This window comes from Apiospora aurea, assembly GCF_038362705.1.
Source record: "Apiospora aurea strain CBS 24483 chromosome Unknown utg000010l_segment0_segment0, whole genome shotgun sequence".
In the NCBI taxonomy this organism is placed as follows: Eukaryota; Fungi; Ascomycota; class Sordariomycetes; order Amphisphaeriales; family Apiosporaceae; genus Apiospora; species Apiospora aurea.
This window is the reverse complement of record NW_027117397.1, coordinates 1,769,922-1,788,232: the sequence shown is the minus strand read 5'-3', so window position 1 is coordinate 1,788,232 and position 18,311 is coordinate 1,769,922. Positions and strand designations below refer to the sequence as shown.

Sequence of the window (18,311 nt, the reverse complement as noted above, 5' to 3'; positions counted from 1 at the left end):
ATACCTGTCTGGGCGTCAGATCATCGAGACCCCAGCTGCCCATGTTCGCTCCGACTCGACTCGTGTCACATTGAGTGTCGGATTGTGGATGCGCCTATCCAGCATGCAAGCAAGATAAACCATGTTGGGCAAGGCTATAGCATACGAACGGTCCAATATCGCCCAGATTCGCCTAGGTCGGCACGGATGCGCTCGCTCCATGGGGGTCGTTCAAGGAACTTCTACTGTAGCTGCAGCACCGCACCGGCAAACGATGCAGACACGACTCGCGCTAGCTCCTTCATCAGAAGGCATTCGCGGTAACACGGCAACGTGATGGCAGATAGGCCCTTCTCTTCACCTTAGGAACTGGTCGCATTGACGGGCGGCATACCCTGAACCCGGAACGTGGCGGACCCTGAGTAACATACATCCAACACGTTACCTAACTCAAATACTGGATCATGCCGACGCTGCTCAAGCAGTTGTCAAGAACCCATGGTTACCTGCCTTTTTGCCATTTGAGTTCGGAGTACTGCGTGCCATCATACCTTGGAGACGCTGAAGTCCGAAAGTGTTCATCTGTTTTGTTGAAATGAAGGGGGATCCCAAGGCGTCGGCTCCGGCTCGGGCCAGTCGAACTCAGACCATATCCTACGTTGACCTTATGAAACCGGACGAAGATTGGAGGAACCTGCCTGACGCCTCAGAACGAAGGAAAATCCAGAACCGATTAGCCCAGCGAGCCTATAGTAGGTTCTTCCCGATCCCGAGAGAATAAGGCCCAATCCTCCCCATTTACTGACTTGGTCTTGCAAAAGGGCGTAATATGAGAGATCGGACACGAGAAGTGGAAAGACTGAAGAACCAACTCAAGAAGCTGCAAGAAGAAAAGCAAGAGGGCCAAGAAGCCCCGAGTCAGACGCAAGAAGAGGAGGATTACTCCGGTTCGGATTCGGGTTCCAGCACGCAGAGCGCAAAGGGGCATTCGGAAGCCCAGATGGATGACTTGAACGCATCGACGATCGCCACGTCGGAGTGGCTGGGGCGATACTTTCAGGCTTGGCCCGAGACCACCGATCCCGAAAGAGCCGGATGCATGGACATATCCGCGAACGGCGACAGTCTTGCGCACCACCTCAACGATGCCGCTTGCTACTCCGACTACCAGCTGAGCCACGACTTTCAGCAGCAAATCATACCAGAACCGCGGCCGATTCTGGCAAAGGCCCAAGACGTGATACCCGGTCCGTCTACGGCTTTGGCGCATCAGCAACATACGATGCAGAGCAACAGGGTCATGGACGAGCCCATGTTCTACCCCAAAGCGGCCTACCAAATGCCCTGGCAGAACCAGAACCAGCGGAACGTGGCATTTGAGGCCATGGCCAACCCGATGGGATCGAATCAGAACAGACGCATGGCATTGCCCTCGCCCCCCACGAGCCTTGGACAGCCGGATATGGCAGCCTCGCCGCGTCACCATCAGCGCAAGTCCAGCAAGCCGACCGTCGGTAGACTGCTGAACACGGAGCTCAGGCTCCCGCAAGAGGGCGGGAAAGTCAACGAAACAGTCCCGGGCTACCTTCCTTCGCCCATATCGGAATTGAGTGACCAGGTTTGGCAGCGCGCCAAGCTCTCATCACCATCCCCGTCACTACTACCATCGCGACCACCGTCACAACTATCACAGCGACAGCAGCAGCAACAACAGCAGCAGCAACAGCAGCAGCAACAACATCATCACCAACATGCCACGCCATCCTCATATACACAGCAGCTCGCAACGCCTCAAATGACTCCAATTGCAGAAGCGACAGATTCCAGGACCTCCAGACCTCGCTCTGCTGCCTCCTCGACGTCAGTGATACGGAGGCTCGCATCCCCAGAGAAATCGCCAATCCTGGAGAAGAAGCAGAAGCAGAAGAGGAGCGACGCTGGCAATCGCAGAAGCCGTGGCAACACCCCCCAACAATAACAGCAACAACAACAATGATCATAATACTGCGAATACGGCGGACAGCCAAGTAGCAACCACGACAAGCACGACTACAGCAGCCAAGGCGTCACAGCCCAACAGCTTGCTGCACCTCGCCGTCGCGGGCGGCCACGTCGACACGCTGCGGCTTCTGCTGCAGAGGTTGGACCCTGAGGCCCTCAGCGCCCGCGATGACCGGGGCTACACCGCGCTGGAATGTGCCGTCATGGAAGGGCGGACCGACTTGGTCGCGCTTTTGTTGGAGCATGGCGCAGGTGGTGGGGCTTCGCGATAAGCATCACCGCCCCTCACCCTTTTCTTCCTTTTGCTCGTCGGAAGCGTACCTACCCCAAGTGCAATGTCCGATCAATGGCGCCATTTGCCAAACATTTTGGTCCTTGTCCGCCTTTCCATACATGCGGCATGTGTTTGGGAAGAATAGGGATCCTGGACCAGGCGACTTGAAGCAGATTCTGCAATTAAGGTACCCGGATGGCCGGCCTGACAGGAGAGGAAACCTAATCGTTGGCGGCGGGCGCGATGAGGAAACTCCGAACAACCGCTGAAGGCGCCCAAAGACTTAGCGGTCGGTGCCCCTGGGGTGCCCTGGCTAAAAAAACACACGCAGGGGTTGCCGCCAGCCAGCCCTCTCCCATTGCCACTGTATCATAGCATTCCTCGTTATCTTGCACATTTTGTTTTCTTCGCTTTTTGCCATGGAATTAGCGGCGGTGTTTACAGGCATGGGCGGTTATATCAGTACACATGCATTATTACAACAAATGACACCTTACCTGCATATAGTTAGCACATTGGAATTTCCTACCCAAAGTCCACCGTTTCTGAATGACCTTCATTTCAATATGGGCTCGCCGGATCTGCAAATGCGACCGACGACCGGGGGGCAAGGCAATCCCAGCAACAGAGCAGCTGTGGCATCAAGCGGACAACCAGAAATGGAAAATGAAATTCGAGACGATTCAGTCGGTAACATGAACGGCTTGATCCGATCAACGCAACTTCCCCAGGTTACACACCCTTATCTGTACTGGCAGGCTGTGGCACATGAGCTTCTTGTGCTGCGCCTTCCCTAAAATAATACCTACACTAAACCAATTCACTTCGCTTGGAACAGAAGGAAGCTGCCAAGTGGTTATTTTGAACCTCGCTCAATTCGCAGCGTGGCATTGATTATTGCGCCATCGTACCTACCCAATTACTACTACACGATCACCAACGCGCATAAACTTGATTGTTCGTGGAACATGCCGTCTCCTTTATCTTTTCCCTCCTCCCACTTTAGTACTAGTACATGTGCAGTTTGCTAACCTCCAATCCTCGTGACCTCATGATACACCTCGCGGCGAGAACTGCAAGAACGGGCCATGCTTCTGGCATGTCACATGGTCGTACAGCTGGTACTCGTGGGGACGATGTCGCCCAAACACCCCGCTCTGGCTATCGCCCCGGCCAACGGTGCCGAGCTGTCCGGCCGCGAGCCGGAAGTCGCCGCGGTACAGCAGCGTGGCGACCGCGAGCATGAGCTCGGTGTTGGCCAGCCCCTTGCCGAGGCAGCCGCGCATGCCCACCGAGAAGGGGGTGAAGACGGACCGCCCCCGCTCGATGCTGCCCGTGCCGTCGTCGACCAGCCAGCGCTCGGGCCGGTACGCGAAGGGCTCCGCGTAGTACGCGGGCGAGTGGTGGATCGAGTAGATGGGCACGCCGACGTCGCAGCCCTGGGGGATGTGGAGGCCGTCGACGCGGACGCCGCCGTCGGCTGTGACCTCGCGCCACAGCGACGAGCCGACCGGCGGCGAGATGCGCAGGGCCTCGTCGATGCAGGCGCGCAGGTAGGTGCAGGAGGCCAGCCGGGCGCCGATGGCGATGTCGCGGGGGCTGGCGAACGTGCTGCGGACCTCGTGCGCGGCGCGGGCGTAGGAGTCGCGGTTGTCGGCCAGGTAGAAGAGCGCCGTGCACATGGCCGTCGACGAGGTGTCGGAGCCGGCCACAATGAGCGTGGCGCTCTCGGCGGCGATCTCGTCCGGGCGGAAGCGGTCGCCGGTCTCGGGGTCCTTGGCGGCGGCGAGGTTGGCGAAGACGTCGGCGTCGGCGCTCGTGGGTGAGTCGAGATCGATGGAGGCGAGCGTCTTGCCCTTCTCGACGCGGTCCTTGACGACGCGCATGATGAACTTGACGAGGCGGTTGCGGGCCACGATGCACTTGCGGAAGAGGTACTTGTCGATCTTGAGCGCGGCAAAGTCGGGCCATTGGATCAGGGCCGACATGCGGACGTTGGAGTCGTCGATGGCTTCGGGTACGTAGCGGAACTTTTCGTTCTCCAGTAGGTTGTACTTGGCGCCGAAGACGACGTCGGCCATGATGTCGAACGAAAGGTAGTTGCCTAGGAGCTTACATGTCAGGAGCTTTGCATTGCTTCGAGACCAAGGGACCACTTACACCATTTGGACATATCCATGGGCTCGGATCCGGTGTCGCTCGAGTACGCGACCTTGCAGAGCTTGTCGATGTGCGACATGATCCGGTGCTCGTAACCTCTCTGGGCCTTTTCGGACACACCCTGAGCCATGATTCTTCGGCGGCGCGCATGGTCCTTTCCTCCGCGGATGGTGAGCGTGTTGGGTGCTCGATGCACCATGGGGCGGTAGGCCGTGGCTTTCATGAACTTGGATCCGGCACCGACGTTGTAGATGTCGCGAAGCCCCTCGGCGGTGTTGATCATGAGCTTGTTGGGCCCGTAGCGGACGTAGTTGCCGTACTTCTCGTGGGCGCGCCACATGTCGAGGTGGATGTCGCCTTTCCAGCCATGGTAGGCACCGTACGCGTCTGTGAACTTGGCCAGCAATGGGCCTGGGTATTTTGCGAGCGGGTGGAAGAAGGCCAAGTACGTGAGTTTTGCGACCACCTTTCGTCGTACATCAGTCTGTCAGTCAACCCCCTTATACTGGCCATTTTTGAGGAACTCACGATCAAGCTAAGAGCACCAGCAAAAGCCAATGCAGCCAGCTGAGCCCGGCTCAGATGCACCGAGGCTATGGTGAGTCTATCGAGATAATCCATTGGTGGTGAGAATATGATGCGGTCCAAAAGCCCAAGAGACTTAAGACCCAGCACTTCTTCTCACGCGCTTAATACTACAGATCTCAAGTGGGAACCCCATTCTACGGAACCGACGAGATGGTTCAGCAACGTATGGCAATTTTACAATTACCTAAACACCATCGGACCATCGTCTTCTTTTTTTTTCTTTTTTTTCGTACAGTTCAAATCGGTATCGCCTATTGAGTATCTGCTACCTATTCTGTTACTGACTTACTGAGGGCCAGAAAGCCCCGGAAGGTTGCGACGGAATAGTAAGCAGTCAATTCCGGGTTCGCCAGGGACTCGCCCCACTGAGCGAGCGCACTAAGCATGCACCAAACCAGACCTGGGCGGCGGTCAATGGGCGCGGTGCTGGGCACCACGTGCGACTCAGCTCTTGGTGACCAATGATTCTGGGCCCTGTTTCCTGTTTCGGACAACGGTGGCCCTTGACCTGCTCTCTGCGGTGAGGGACAGAATATGCAGGGGATGCAGCGCCTTGACGTGTGAGTGCAAACGGCTATACTGGATGCTATTGTCAATTCATGATCTGATATCACAGGGAACGTTTTGGTCTCTGGTGTTTCCTTCGTTTGATGATGTCGCGGTTTCCAAGTTAAGCATATGTGCAACTTCATTCTCGTTAACAATAGCATCATCATTAAGCTTTGTTTCAATAACCCAAGCGTTGCGCATCCAGGTCATTTCTTGTTACTTAGACCAACCTGTGCTGATAGTTGAGCAACCAGAAGCAAGATGTCTTGCGAAAGAGAATATACAGAGAGCGAACAGGAACTCGCGCAGCTCCTTGTTATTGAACTCCTTGCGTATGTCTCTACCCGTATCCTGATGTAATATCTTGGCTGACATAACTTACCAGACACCAATTTTGTTCGCCCGTGAAATGGTAAGCTGTACCCATCTGACACAATTTCAGCTCGGTTCTAACAATTTGAAGGGTTGACACTCAAGATGCCATCCTCTCTGATTTGGCCACAGAACGGCTCATCGAAGTCGGCCCGGCGGAGACGCTGGTCAACATGGCCAAGAAGACGATGAAGGCCGATTACGACATTCAAGATGTCGCTCTTGGCCTGCGGCGGGAGCTTCTTAGCCACAAGAAGAACGCTGATGCCATATACTACAGAAACGCAGCCGAGGAAACACCCAGCGCTGTTCCTGCGGGGCCTACAGCGCCAACTACTTCTAGTCCGGCCGCTGCAGAAGCTGTGGCCACAGTACCAACCCCGCCCCCGCCGGCAGCACCAACTACGGGCGTAGGGGCAATTGACTTACCCCCTAAGCCCCTAACGCCAACTGATACGATAACGGTCCTCGTGGCGGTGGCATTGAAGAAGACATCATCGGAAATTGACACATCTCAAACAATCAAGGCACTATGTGGTGGTATGTTTCCCCCCTCAGATATCCACCAACGAGACCAATACTTACAAGACCCGTAGGCCGGTCGACTGTCCAAAATGAAATCATCGGCGACCTCACCAAGGAGTTCGGGTCTTTACCAGATCAGCCAGAGGATATTGCCCTTGCCGATCTGGGAGCCCTTCTATCAGATTCGGGGTTGGGCTCGAAACTAGGGGGTTGCTCCAACGCCTTGATCGCAAAGTTGGCATCTTCCAAGCTTCCTGCAGGGTCCAACATGAGCACTCTGCGCCAGTACCTTGAGGGTCGTTGGTCGTTTAAGCAAGATCTTCAGGACCGAGCAATGCTCCTTGCAATTTCTCGCCAGCCCGCGTCAAGGTTAGCTGACGAGCAAGCGGTGCATGCATTCCTGGACGCGCTTGCTCAAGATGTGCTGAGCCGTATCGGCGTTGATCCCCAAGCTCTGTCCACGGGTAGTCAATCGTCGACCACCACTACTGCGAACATCTCATCAGAGGCGCTTGATGCTCTCCAGAACGAACAACGAAACCAGGACCGGGATTTGCTCAGCATATACGCCAAGCGTGTTGGCCACGATCTGAATGACGCCGATATCGAAGCCAAGAAAGCCAAGTCCGTCATCGAGAGAATGCAGGAGAAGATGGATGCTTGGGCCGCCGAGCATGGCGAAGCCTACGAGCGGGGCATCGCGCCCAAGTTTGACGCCAAGAAGGTTCGCCTGTACAATTCGTTTTGGAACTGGGCTGTGCAAGACCTTCTCGCTCTCGTTTCTTCCTCGATCAATGGGGCCACGGAGGACCTGGAATCTGTGCTTCGGGAGAAGCTGGCACTTTTTCCCATTAGAGTCACTACTCAGCTTCTCGACGCAATCAAACACTTGATTCGCCAAGTCAAGAGTTTGGAGGAGTCGCCTCGGAGGGAGGCCACCTTGGAGTGGCTTGAAGATCTGCAGCAGACTTGCAATGCATCCATTTCAAGGGATGAGCCCATATTCAAGTACTCCATATGCTCCATGGTGCCGGTACTGAGGGTTGATGAGAAGGGAATCATCAGTGTCGATCAGTATCCCCGAATTTCTCGTGGTACCTCAGACTGTGTATCAGTTCGATCACCAGACGAGCTGGACGTCGCACCCCTTTCGCCCCAGTCGACAGGCTCAGACCCATCCGAGTCCGAAGCGGTGTTTAGTTGCCGCCAAGAGCAGCGCCCTACGGTATATGGCGCAGAAACCTTGATCACTTCGGTCTATTCGGATTCCATTGCCTTCGATGGCGTCGAGTCCGAAGGCGGAACCGTCCATGTTGGTGCGGGCCTGAAATGGGTACCGGAGCTACAGAGCAAGGGCCGCAGCGGATGGCGTCGCAACGACGATATCACAACGGTCTACCTCAAGTGGTTCCAGCGCGCGGCTCGAGACGGCATATCCTTCCACGACAAGGCCATCTTAATTACGGGTGCTGGCAGAGACTCGATTGGCGCGGAAATCCTCTCCATGTGTCTCGCGGCTGGGGCCAAGGTGATTGTGACGACCAGCTCCTACTCCAAGGAGACGTGCGACTATTACCAGAACATCTACCGTCAGCACGGAGCTCGGGAATCGCAGCTCGTGGTGGCGCCCTTCAATGGCGGCAGCCACCAGGATACGCAGAATCTGATCCGGTACATCTACGACGACGAGGCCAAAGGCGGACTAGGTTGGGATTTAGATCACGTCATTCCTTTCGCGGCCCTCGGTGAAGCTGGTCGGGCTGTCGACGGAATCGATGACAAGTCGGAGTTGGCGCACAGAGTGATGCTGACCAACTTGGTCCGCCTCCTCGGATGTATCAAGTCCTGCAAGGAATCAAGACGTATCCATACCCACCCAACTCACATCATCCTCCCCCTGTCTCCAAATCACGGCATTTTCGGCCAGGACGGCCTCTACGCCGAGTCAAAGATCGGGCTCGAGGCTCTGTTGAACAAATGGTGGTCCGAAGACTGGAACGATTACATCACGCTCTGCGGTACGGTCATCGGCTGGACCAGAGGCACGGGGTTAATGAGCAACAACGACGTCCTGGCCACGGGTATCGAGGCCGATCTCGGCGTCCGCACCTTTTCTGCGTCCGAGATGGCTTGGCACATCACGGGACTGATGGACGACAGCGTCGCTTCGTTCTGCGAGCTGGAGCCGCTAATGGCGGACCTGACCGGGGGTCTGTCGGCTACGCTGAGCTTGAAGCCGGTGCTGGACCAGATCCAGGAGAGGATCAACTCGAAGAGCGACGCGAAGAAGGCGATTGCGAGGGAAGATGCGCAGGAGAAGAAGTCGTGTGGGATAGCGGTGCCTGTTGCCCGAAAGTTTACGAAGAAGGCCAAGATCCAGGTTCAGGATGCGGGTTTGCCTGAATGGAGTGAGATAGAGTCTTTGGGTGCCAAGTTGCAGGGCATGGTGAACTTGGATCGCATTGTTGTCGCTGTCGGATTTGGTGAAATTAGTAAGTATTGCCGTGGAGTGGGATTTTCCCATCTCTCTAACTTTGCGTGACACTGGGCCATATAGGCAACATGCTAACGTACATACAGGTCCCTGTGGAAGTGCTCGTACCCGATGGGAGGCCGAGTGCAGCGATACCTTCTCTGTCAATGGATGTGTTGAACTTGCCTGGATCATGGGTCTGATAAAGTACCATAACGGCCCCCTAAAGGGCAAGGACTATTGCGGGTGGCTCGATGTCGAGTCCTCAAGCCCTATCACCGACATGGAGGTGAAGACCAAGTACCAAAGCTACATCATCGAACACACTGGCATCCGCATCATCAAGAAGCAGGAGCATGATCTTACAGCGCCCGACCAGGAGCAGACACTGCACGAGATCGCGGTAACCGAGGACCTGGCGCCCTTTGACGTCTCGCTTGAGACGGCCCAGGACTTGAAGCGCGAGCATGGCGATAAGGTCATCATCGCAGAGAAAAGCGACGGGCAGTATTCGGCGACGCTGAAGACCGGCACTACTCTCTTGATTCCCAAAGCATTCCATTTCCGCAATGCCGTCGGAGCTCAGGTGCCGGCCGGTTGGAATCCCCGTGCTTACGGTATTCCGGAAGACATCATCACCCAGGTGGACCCTATTACCCTGTACGCCCTGGTGGCCACAGTCGAAGCATTCCTTAGCGCGGGTATCACCGACCCCTATGAGCTTTACGATAATGTACATGTGTCGGAGTTGGGTAATGCTGTGGGCGCTTCGCTCGGAGGTTTGAAGTCTCTGCACGAGATGTTCAAGAGGCGATACCTGGATCGCCAAGTCCAGAAAGATATTCTCGCTGAGACCTTTGTCAACACGACTGCCGCGTGGATCAATATGCTTCTGCTTGGCTCGTCGGGCCCTATCCGCACGCCTGTTGGTGCTTGTGCTACGTCGCTGGAAAGCATTGACACGGGCTATGATCTTATCGTCACTGGCAAGGCCAAGGCTGTCCTTGTGGGTGGCACTGATGCTCTGGAGCGAGATATTGCAGCTGGTAAGTTACCCGTCTTCCTTCCACATTTTCGTGAAGCAAACACTAAACAGCGAACAGAATTTGCGAACATGCAAGCCACGATTGACTTAGATAAGGATGCGGCAACTGGTCGCACTCCAAAGGAAGCTTCCCGCCCGACCACCACCACGAGAGCTGGCTTTGTCGAAGGCGAGGGTGCCGGTATCCAGCTATTGACCACGGCCCAACTGGCGCTGGATATGGGCCTTCCCATCCGCGGCATCATAGCTCTGACCCATACCGCGTCCGACAAGATCGGGCGCTCCGTCCCTGCACCGGGCAAGGGCGTGCTGACCATTGCCGCTGAACGGGAACAGTCCTCCAACATCCCCTCGCGCATGCTAGACATCACCCACCGGCGCCAGCGTCTGCTCCACCGCATGCGCCAGATCGAAGAGAAGCGCAAGCTCGAGCTGGGCTGGCTCCAAGACCGTCTCGCGTCCCTCGAGAAGGGAGGGCCGAAGAATGCCAAGTCCGACCAGCAGCTGAGCGGGGTGGACGCCGAGCAGTACGCCGAGGAGTACCGGCGCGAAATCCAGGCCGACGCCAAGCGCGCCGTCCGCGAGGTGCGCAACATGTACGGCAACGACTTCTGGCGGCACGAGCCGGCCATTTCGCCGCTACGCGGCGCGCTCGCGACGTGGGGCCTCACGGTCGACGACCTCGACGTCGCGAGCCTGCACGGGACGAGCACCAAGAAGAACGACGTCAACGAGACGGGCGTGCTGCAGCGCCAGCTCGCGCACCTGGGGCGGGCCCGGGGCAATGTGCTGCCGTGCGTGCTGCAGAAGAGCCTGCTGGGCCACGGCAAGGGCGCGGCGGGCGCGTTCGCGGTCAACGGGAGCTTACAGATGCTCGCGACGGGCCTGATCCCGGGGAACCGCAATGCTGACAATATTGATGTTGAGCTCCGAGACCGGGACCTGCTCTTCTTCCCGAGCCAGACGTACCGGCAGCCCCTCGGCGGCGACATCAGGGCCTTCTCGGTCACGTCGTTCGGGTTCGGGCAGAAGGGGGCGCAGGTCATCGGGGTGCATGCCAAGTACGTGCTCGCGGCCGCGTTCGGCGCCGCGGAGCTGAGGGGGGAGTACGAGGCGTACCGCGCGCGGGTCGGGAGGCGCATGGCGAAGGCGGGCCGGAGGTTGCAGGAGGCGGTCTACGGCGGGGTGGGGTTGGTGCAGGTTAAGGAGACGAGTCACTACCGGGATGAGGAGTTGGAGGAGACTCTTTTGCGGCGTTGATGATGAATAGGGGGCGATTTCAGGTGTACGGATATAGGTACTTCAATGCTGTACACTGGTCTCATTGGCATGGTTGATTTTACACATTTTCCAACAAATGCGTGTTATTGATATTAATCTCAAAATCTTATGTCTTGATGGAAGAGCCATGGTGAAGGGGCAAGCAAAACAACTCTGTCTGCTACTCACGTTGAGCGGTAGCTCTGCCCTGCACTACAGTCGAGAGCAATGATACTGTAGTTCTGTATTTGACTCAAAGTCGTCACTTTCACACTCAAACTGTCACATTATCCTACTATTATTCAGAAAAAGATATTATATTTCGGTCCACTACTGGAAGATGGGCACTAGGACGTTGCCTTGATGTTGTTGTCGAGGATCGTGCCAGTGCCCCCTGATTGACGGTGTGAACTCTACACATGCATACTTCTTACAGTACTGCAAGCTGACCACTGTTCCCGCACCAAAGACAAGCTCAGCAGTGCAGGAGCTTGGAGGTTGCAGCTCAGGGATCAGCTCTACCGAGTTGCTGGGCTCAAGCTCTCGACGACTCGACTCGACAGCCGGCCACGTGCGGGACAGGTCGCTAAGACAGCAGCAGAACCTTCCAATATGAATATTAGGGACTGTCTTCCCCGCAGGACCGCCTCCGCCTCCACAGGTACACGCGCAAGTTCGAAACCTGCAACCACACAGACGGTTTCATTTCACCCGTGGCATCTCGTATGCAGCCACTGAATCGTTGCATCGCCATGCCGTGCTTGGTAACCTCGTGCAGATTGGCTGCGCGTTTCGTATTCCAATCTCCTCTGGATAGTGAACAGGCCCCGTGCGTTCCGGCATCCATGCAGGTGTCAACTCAACCCAGCAAGGTACTTTATCTGGGCCCCCCTGGTGCCACTGACTCGTGCAGGCTACCTTGAGGTCACATGGTCACTATGTATCTACTATCCCCGACCACGGATGTCGTGGCCCTGGCTGATGCCCCCCTGGTAGGCCTCAGGTACCTTACAGTGGATTAGTAGTAAGCAAGGAGAATTCCGCCGCTCCCTAGGATAGGGTTCGGCGGGACAGAGCGACGCCTCTTATCCCCAACTCAATCGTCTCCGCCGCTTGACCCTGTTGCAATCATCGCCAGCATTTTGTTGAGGTCCTGTCAGATACCCATGCCGCGACGCTGGGTTGGTGGAAATGACCTCTCTAGGCGAAGAAATGAACTTGAAGGGTGACAATGAGGACCACGTTGCACGAGTGACACTGGGTGAACACGCTACCTGGCCCAACGGCCGTCAGGCTTCGCTAAGTGACCGCGAAGCCCCAGGCTGTCGGGCAATGCAGCGGGGCTCGGAGATGCCGCCATCGCTACCGATCCGTAGTTGCTCTTGGTCGACGGCAAGAGACTCTTTTCCTTTCGGGTCCAAGTCAAGAAGAAGCGAAGTTGGCTGAAAAGTCTACTCTGTTCCAAAGCCGAAGAGGCAACGCAAGCAAGGACGCCTCGCTTACCTCGCAATGGACAAAGTCACCGCCCTCCAAAGCTTCTTAAGCGAAAGAGGCCTCCCTCTCCCGGAGGAGCTTCCCGAGAACGTGTCGGCCCTGGCACGGCATCTCCGGTTCGCGTCGTACTGGGAACTCGCAGGCCTCGCCAGCTTGCTCGGCTTCGCCGTCGCAAACCTCAAGGCGCTGCCCCTGGCCCACTCGCTGCGACTTCTGCCCTCGCTCAGCCGCCTGCTCGCGCCGCGTCTGTTCGGACGCAGCAGCAGCAAGAAGAAGGCTCCAGGCCGTGTTACCTCTTCATCAGGAACAGTGGCGCTGGCCGCGCGTCCGGCCCTCTTCCGCCACAACACCCACTCCTCCCGCGCCATCCTGCTGGACCTCGACATCAACATGCACAAGTCCAACAGCACCTTCTTCGCCGACGCCGACGTCTCGCGCGCCGCGCTGCTGACCACTCTCCTCAGCGACGCCCTCGCGGCCCGGGGCGGCGCCCTCTTCGCGCTGGCAGGGACCCAATGCAAGTTCCTGCGCGAGATCCGGCCGCTGCAGACCTATACCGTCGCGTCGCAGATCCTGACCTGGACCGACAAGGCTTTCTACACGGCGACATATTTCGTCTCGCCGCGGCGCGGTGACGCGGCGGCCGTATGCGGACTCAAGGGCGGGCCGGCCGCGGTGCTGAAGGACGACAGGTTGCGGAGGAAGGTGTTCGCGATCATGGTGTCCAAGTACGTCTTCAAGGCCGGGCGGGCGACGGTGGAGCCGGCCGCGGTGTTTGGCGCGGCGGGTTTGCTGCTTTCGGATGGCGGGAAGGATGTTAGGGCCAAGGATGGGAAGGCGGAGGATATAGTAAGCGCTGGGGAAGTTGACAAGATCGTGCAGGAGGGTATGCAGTTTGTTCGAGACTGTATGCTGTAGACATTTAAAATTTCAAGTTGTCACTGTGGAGGAGGTTGTAGTGTTTAGTAGACGGATGCGTTGCCCGCGGGGACCACACAGTTGGGTACAGGGGTGACAATACACATAATATGGGCTAGACCAAGCTTTATAACAAGGAGACCAAGAACATTATGAACTGTGAACAATACGCTCTCAGTTCTGTGGTAATCTGCAGGTATGTGCATTTGAAATTATGCCGAGATAGAAACACCGTGTCGCGTAAACTATGCATGTGCGCTTGAAATCAACCTATGCCATAACTCCTTTTATTGACTCCTTTTTCGGTAAACACATGGCTTCCCCAAACGGAAACGAACGCAGAAAGGCAATTTTGGTAATGCATATTAGACATTTTGGCAACCAAGCCATTACAAGAGCCAAGACGAGATCTTGCTGCGCATCTTGTCCTTGCCCTTCTCCTTGTTCGGGTTCTTGACCGACCTCCACTCCATCCCCAACGCCCCAAACACCGAAAGCACGGCCATGGCCAGCGCGACGTAGAAGACCTGGCTCATCGTCTTGTTCACCGCCGCGACCAGGATCGGCAGCTGGTCCGGGTTGAGCCTGCTGGCGATCGAGTCCGGCCCCGTCTGCAGGATCTGCGCCGAGCTCTCGAGGCTGATGCCCATGTACTCCTTGATGTTGGCCGTGAGCCGGGTCTGGAAGACCGAGTCGCCCGCCGATAGCACGATGGCGGCCCCGATGGTCTGGCCGAACACGATGATTGAGGTGCCTACCGGAATGTCCTCCTTGGGGAGCGCCGCTTGGCAGCCGATGATGGGCTGCTGGAACCCCACGCCGATACCGGCGCCAAAGAGCACGGGGAAGAGGATTATCAGCACCTTGGAGGTGTCAGGCGTGATGGTCGTCAGTAGGCCAGCGCCTATGGACATGAGGACGGTGCCCAGGAGCATGAAGGGGGTGTAGTAGCCGAACCAGGACACCACGAAACCACTGATGATGACGCAGAAAATAACACCCAGAAGCATGGGCAACAGGCCCACGCCAGACTGGGTAGGGGTCGCGCCCTTGACGACTTGGAACCACATCGGCAGAAAGTAGGTCATGATGACCAGGGCACTGGAAGTGCACAGGATATACCAAAATCCGGCTAGCACAGAACGCTGCTTGATGAGCCTGAAAGGGATCATGGCAACCTCCGCATTACGGTGCTGGGAAAAGGCAAAGACGGCGAAAAGAACAATCGATGCAACGAGGAGACCAACCACCTTAGGCTTACCCCATGATAGTCCAGTACCTATAATTCCATATTAGCTCATGTTTCACGTGAGTATCAAGGTCGGATGAGACCTACCTCCTTCCTGCAGCGCCAGCAGAAGGCATATGATGGGCGGCATGAGTAAAGCAGCCCCGATGACGTCTAGTTGGTACAATGTTTGCAAGAAAGTCGCCTTCTTCGCAGCCTGCGGTCGGCTTGATTCTGGGATCCGCAAAAAGAGGAAGACGACGATCAAGACGAAGCCACCAATAGGTAAATTGATGTAGAAACACCAGCGCCAATTCAGCCGGTCGGTCAAAGCACCACCAAGGACGGGGGCAGAAATCATGGCGACGCCTTCCATGGCGCCAATGGCGCCACCAATGAACGATCGCATCTGCAGTGGCACAACCTGGGCGATAATAATGAGACCACCAGATAGGATGCCCGAGGTGCCCATGCCCTGAATGGCGCGGCCCACGATGAAGATCGCAGAGCTGGAGGCCAGAGCCGCCACGAGACTGCCGATGAGAAAGACGAGAATCGCCGAAACGAAGACCCACTTGGCTGGGTAGATGGTGTATATACGTCCGAATAGAACTTGGAACCCGCAGGTCGTCATCAGAAAGGCAGAGCCGTACCAGCCAACATCCTCAAGCGAACGGAACTCGCCCGTAATGTGGGGCACTGCCGTGGCGATGACATTGACATCCATGGCCACCAGGAATACAGCCATAGACAGTGCCGCGGTTAGGGCGAATAGTGGCAGACCGTACATGCCTGTGGGCTCTGGTGCCGCAGTGGTTTGATGGTCGACTTCACCCTTTTCGGGGTCCCCTGATTCCGATGATGACTCTATTGTCTTCTCGTCGATTGTGTCAAATTTGACCACCTTATCCTGGCGCTTGACCTTTGCTTTCGATGCAATAGCCTCTTCCAACTTCACGTCGTATACGCTATGGGCACCTTTGTGGGAATCGGCATCACTAGCCTCGTATGCAGTGGCACTGCCTGCAATGGCCTCAGTTGCAGATTTCTGGCACACATCTTGGACATTTCCCCCTTGGGAACTTGGTCGACTTTCAGACTCGCTGTGCCGATCATGTTTGGTATCGTCATCACGACTTTGGGATCCCGAAGAACTCAACATTGATCGAGATAACGCAGTGTCTGTTTTCACAAGAGTGTGAGACTGCTGGTCTTCGAAATCATCACCATGAGAACTCCCCGACGGGGAGTCCACATTTGGAGATACAGTAGCTGATAGCTTCGCCACCTGATCTTGCGCTTCATCAGTAACGATATGGCTTTCGAGACTAGATGATTCTATGACATCTATTCCCGCAGGGCGAGATGGAACATCTGACGTGGATTCTGAGGACTCCTGAGTCTCGGCGGTTTGAGTTGCGACTTGTACGCCACCGGTACCGTTTGTAGAGCTTGTCAAGGCAGAAGATTGTCGTGAGAGGGTCTTCCACAGAGGATCTAGCCACTGTTCAGAATCGGCGTTACTACCGAAGGTCTGATAGGAATTGCGATGGCGACCATTGTGGCCGCTGGGGCCCGGTTGCCCGGTGACATCCTCGTTGCTTGATTTGGCTGCCAGGGTATTAAGAGCATCCTGTGACCTCTTGAGTAAATTGCGGAGGTGTTCAGTACCGTCCCCCGAGTCTTCAGACGAACGGCCGCCGGTAGTGCCGGCAGGACGAGGAAACGACAAGCGCCGCGAAGAACGCCGAGATCTGGTATGCGTAGAGCCGGCTTTGGCAAAGGGGTTTCCGCGGTGGCTCTTCCAGCTGTCGGCGGTCAAAGGTCGATCTGTCGTATTCCCAAGGCCCGGGTAGAGGGCATTTGACATAGGCCACATCTTGATTCGTACGGTCGTTAAAACTAGTGCTGTTGTTGACGATAAACCAGATGACAGGCTGGATTGAGTCTCGAGATCAGGACATCCAAAGGGGTCACTGGTGATAGGGAGCCTAGAGTGCTCGCCAGTGCTGGGGTGTGGCTCGGTGACTAGGGAACTGACGGGAGACACCGAGATGCCACAGTAGCTGGAGCAAACCGAAAGCTGTACGGTCGACAAGGTGTGATCAGACAAGTCCGGGTACCTCCAAGTGCCTCCGTGAAGCTCGTATCATCACCCCGGTACATGATCCCATCTCGCCGGATATGAGGTTGTAGTTTCAACCCGTGGCATGGAGTCCCGCCCATTCAGTGGCCAGAAACCATTCCACATGTCCGCTTCGGGTGCTTACTATGCGACCAGGGAAGAAAAGGCCCGTAGTTTAACGTAGAGTTTGCTCCACAAAGATCGTGACATTGACCTTCCTGGCAAACGAGAATACTACCGAAGGCCCAGTAGAATGAACGCTAGTAGGCATGATGCTTCCAAGCGGGTGCGTTCATCTGGTCTTGGTAGGATTACTATTAGGGCAGGATGGGATTGATGTTTCAATGATGAGGGGGAGTCAAAGAAGCTGGGGTAGGCTACCCTGGACAGCGCCATGGGTCCAACTGCAGGGGTATTTTGCTGGGTTAGTGGATATTTTAGGTCATTCACCATTCCTGTCACGAATATGCACAGGGCACCGGCGACGAACCCACGTGCCGCGCCTGCCAGCTAATGAGCAACTAACTAACTGCCTTTCGGGCAGTAGGTACGCTTTTCCAAAGCTTGTCGCTTGCTGAACCCCCACTTTGCAACACGTTCTGGCTCCTGCCAACCCAGCAAAGCGCGACAAACACCACGCCGATATTCGGGCATGTTACCGTTGGACACACGGGTCCAAGTCAATTGCTACAATCGAGTCATGCCATATCTCCAGCCCTCAAGGTCCATCAACAGTAATAATGATGATGGAGATGAGTCCCAGCAGCCGACGAGAACCCCTGCTGTGGTGTTGACCCTGGGGAGGCTGAAACCTCGTGGTCCACGTTCTAAGCAAGTGCGATGGAGGTTGACAGCATCATCACTGCTGAACGTGGTTTGCCTGCCACCCGGATCAGCACTTACATTGGTCGTAGCTACCATGTCTCATTGTATATTGATTTCACGACACTTGGGCATCCGTTCAGTGGCCTAGGTACTCTAATTTAGATTGCCATGCGTGCGAGAGTCACGGGTTTGACCATATACTCGCGGCCATCCAAGACGAACTTCATCAACGTTTGATTTTTGCTTCTTTTAGCCCTGTTCTTTCTTCTGTCCTCGACATTTATCATTTTTGATCTTTATGATCGCAATTTCTTCCGTTGAGCCTGTATCACAATTGTCTTGACCGCAGAGTTCCGTCGTGCTGTTTGAATCAGGCCCACCGCCATCGCATCCATACAGGTTGGTTCATAGATACCCTTAAAATACTGACGTGAACAGGCTACCATATCTAAACCTCATCAGAACGACGCATCATACCAGATCTCTTGATGACCG

The 18,311-nt window shown here is 55.9% G+C and overlaps 5 protein-coding genes across 5 annotated transcripts; 3 read left to right on the top strand and 2 right to left on the bottom strand.

Annotated features, from left to right (window-relative positions):
• Positions 1-574: 574 nt before the first annotated feature.
• On the top strand, positions 575-2,252 carry PG986_014586 (uncharacterized protein; the record flags this gene model as incomplete). The annotated part of the gene is made up of 3 exons (XM_066850808.1): positions 575-731; positions 801-1,632; positions 1,961-2,252. The coding sequence occupies 3 exons, from the start codon at positions 575-577 to the stop codon at positions 2,250-2,252; spliced, it is 1,281 nt and encodes a 426-aa protein (XP_066693046.1).
• Positions 2,253-3,303: 1,051 nt separating this feature from the next.
• Positions 3,304-5,035, bottom strand: PG986_014585 (cytochrome P450; the record flags this gene model as incomplete). The annotated part of the gene is made up of 3 exons (XM_066850807.1): positions 3,304-4,358; positions 4,415-4,880; positions 4,943-5,035. 3 exons carry the CDS (start codon positions 5,033-5,035, stop codon positions 3,304-3,306), a joined length of 1,614 nt encoding a protein of 537 aa, XP_066693045.1.
• Positions 5,036-5,812: 777 nt separating this feature from the next.
• Positions 5,813-11,226, top strand: PG986_014584 (3-oxoacyl- synthase; the record flags this gene model as incomplete). The annotated part of the gene is made up of 6 exons (XM_066850806.1): positions 5,813-5,883; positions 5,937-5,963; positions 6,015-6,463; positions 6,520-8,940; positions 9,029-9,967; positions 10,025-11,226. 6 exons carry the CDS (start codon positions 5,813-5,815, stop codon positions 11,224-11,226), a joined length of 5,109 nt encoding a protein of 1,702 aa, XP_066693044.1.
• Positions 11,227-12,735: 1,509 nt separating this feature from the next.
• On the top strand, positions 12,736-13,638 carry PG986_014583 (uncharacterized protein; the record flags this gene model as incomplete). Its single annotated transcript, XM_066850805.1, has 1 exon — positions 12,736-13,638. One exon carries the CDS (start codon positions 12,736-12,738, stop codon positions 13,636-13,638), a length of 903 nt encoding a protein of 300 aa, XP_066693043.1.
• Positions 13,639-14,027: 389 nt separating this feature from the next.
• On the bottom strand, positions 14,028-16,745 carry PG986_014582 (uncharacterized protein; the record flags this gene model as incomplete). Its single annotated transcript, XM_066850804.1, has 2 exons — positions 14,028-14,917; positions 14,975-16,745. The coding sequence occupies 2 exons, from the start codon at positions 16,743-16,745 to the stop codon at positions 14,028-14,030; spliced, it is 2,661 nt and encodes an 886-aa protein (XP_066693042.1).
• Between the last annotated feature and the right edge of the window lie 1,566 nt (positions 16,746-18,311).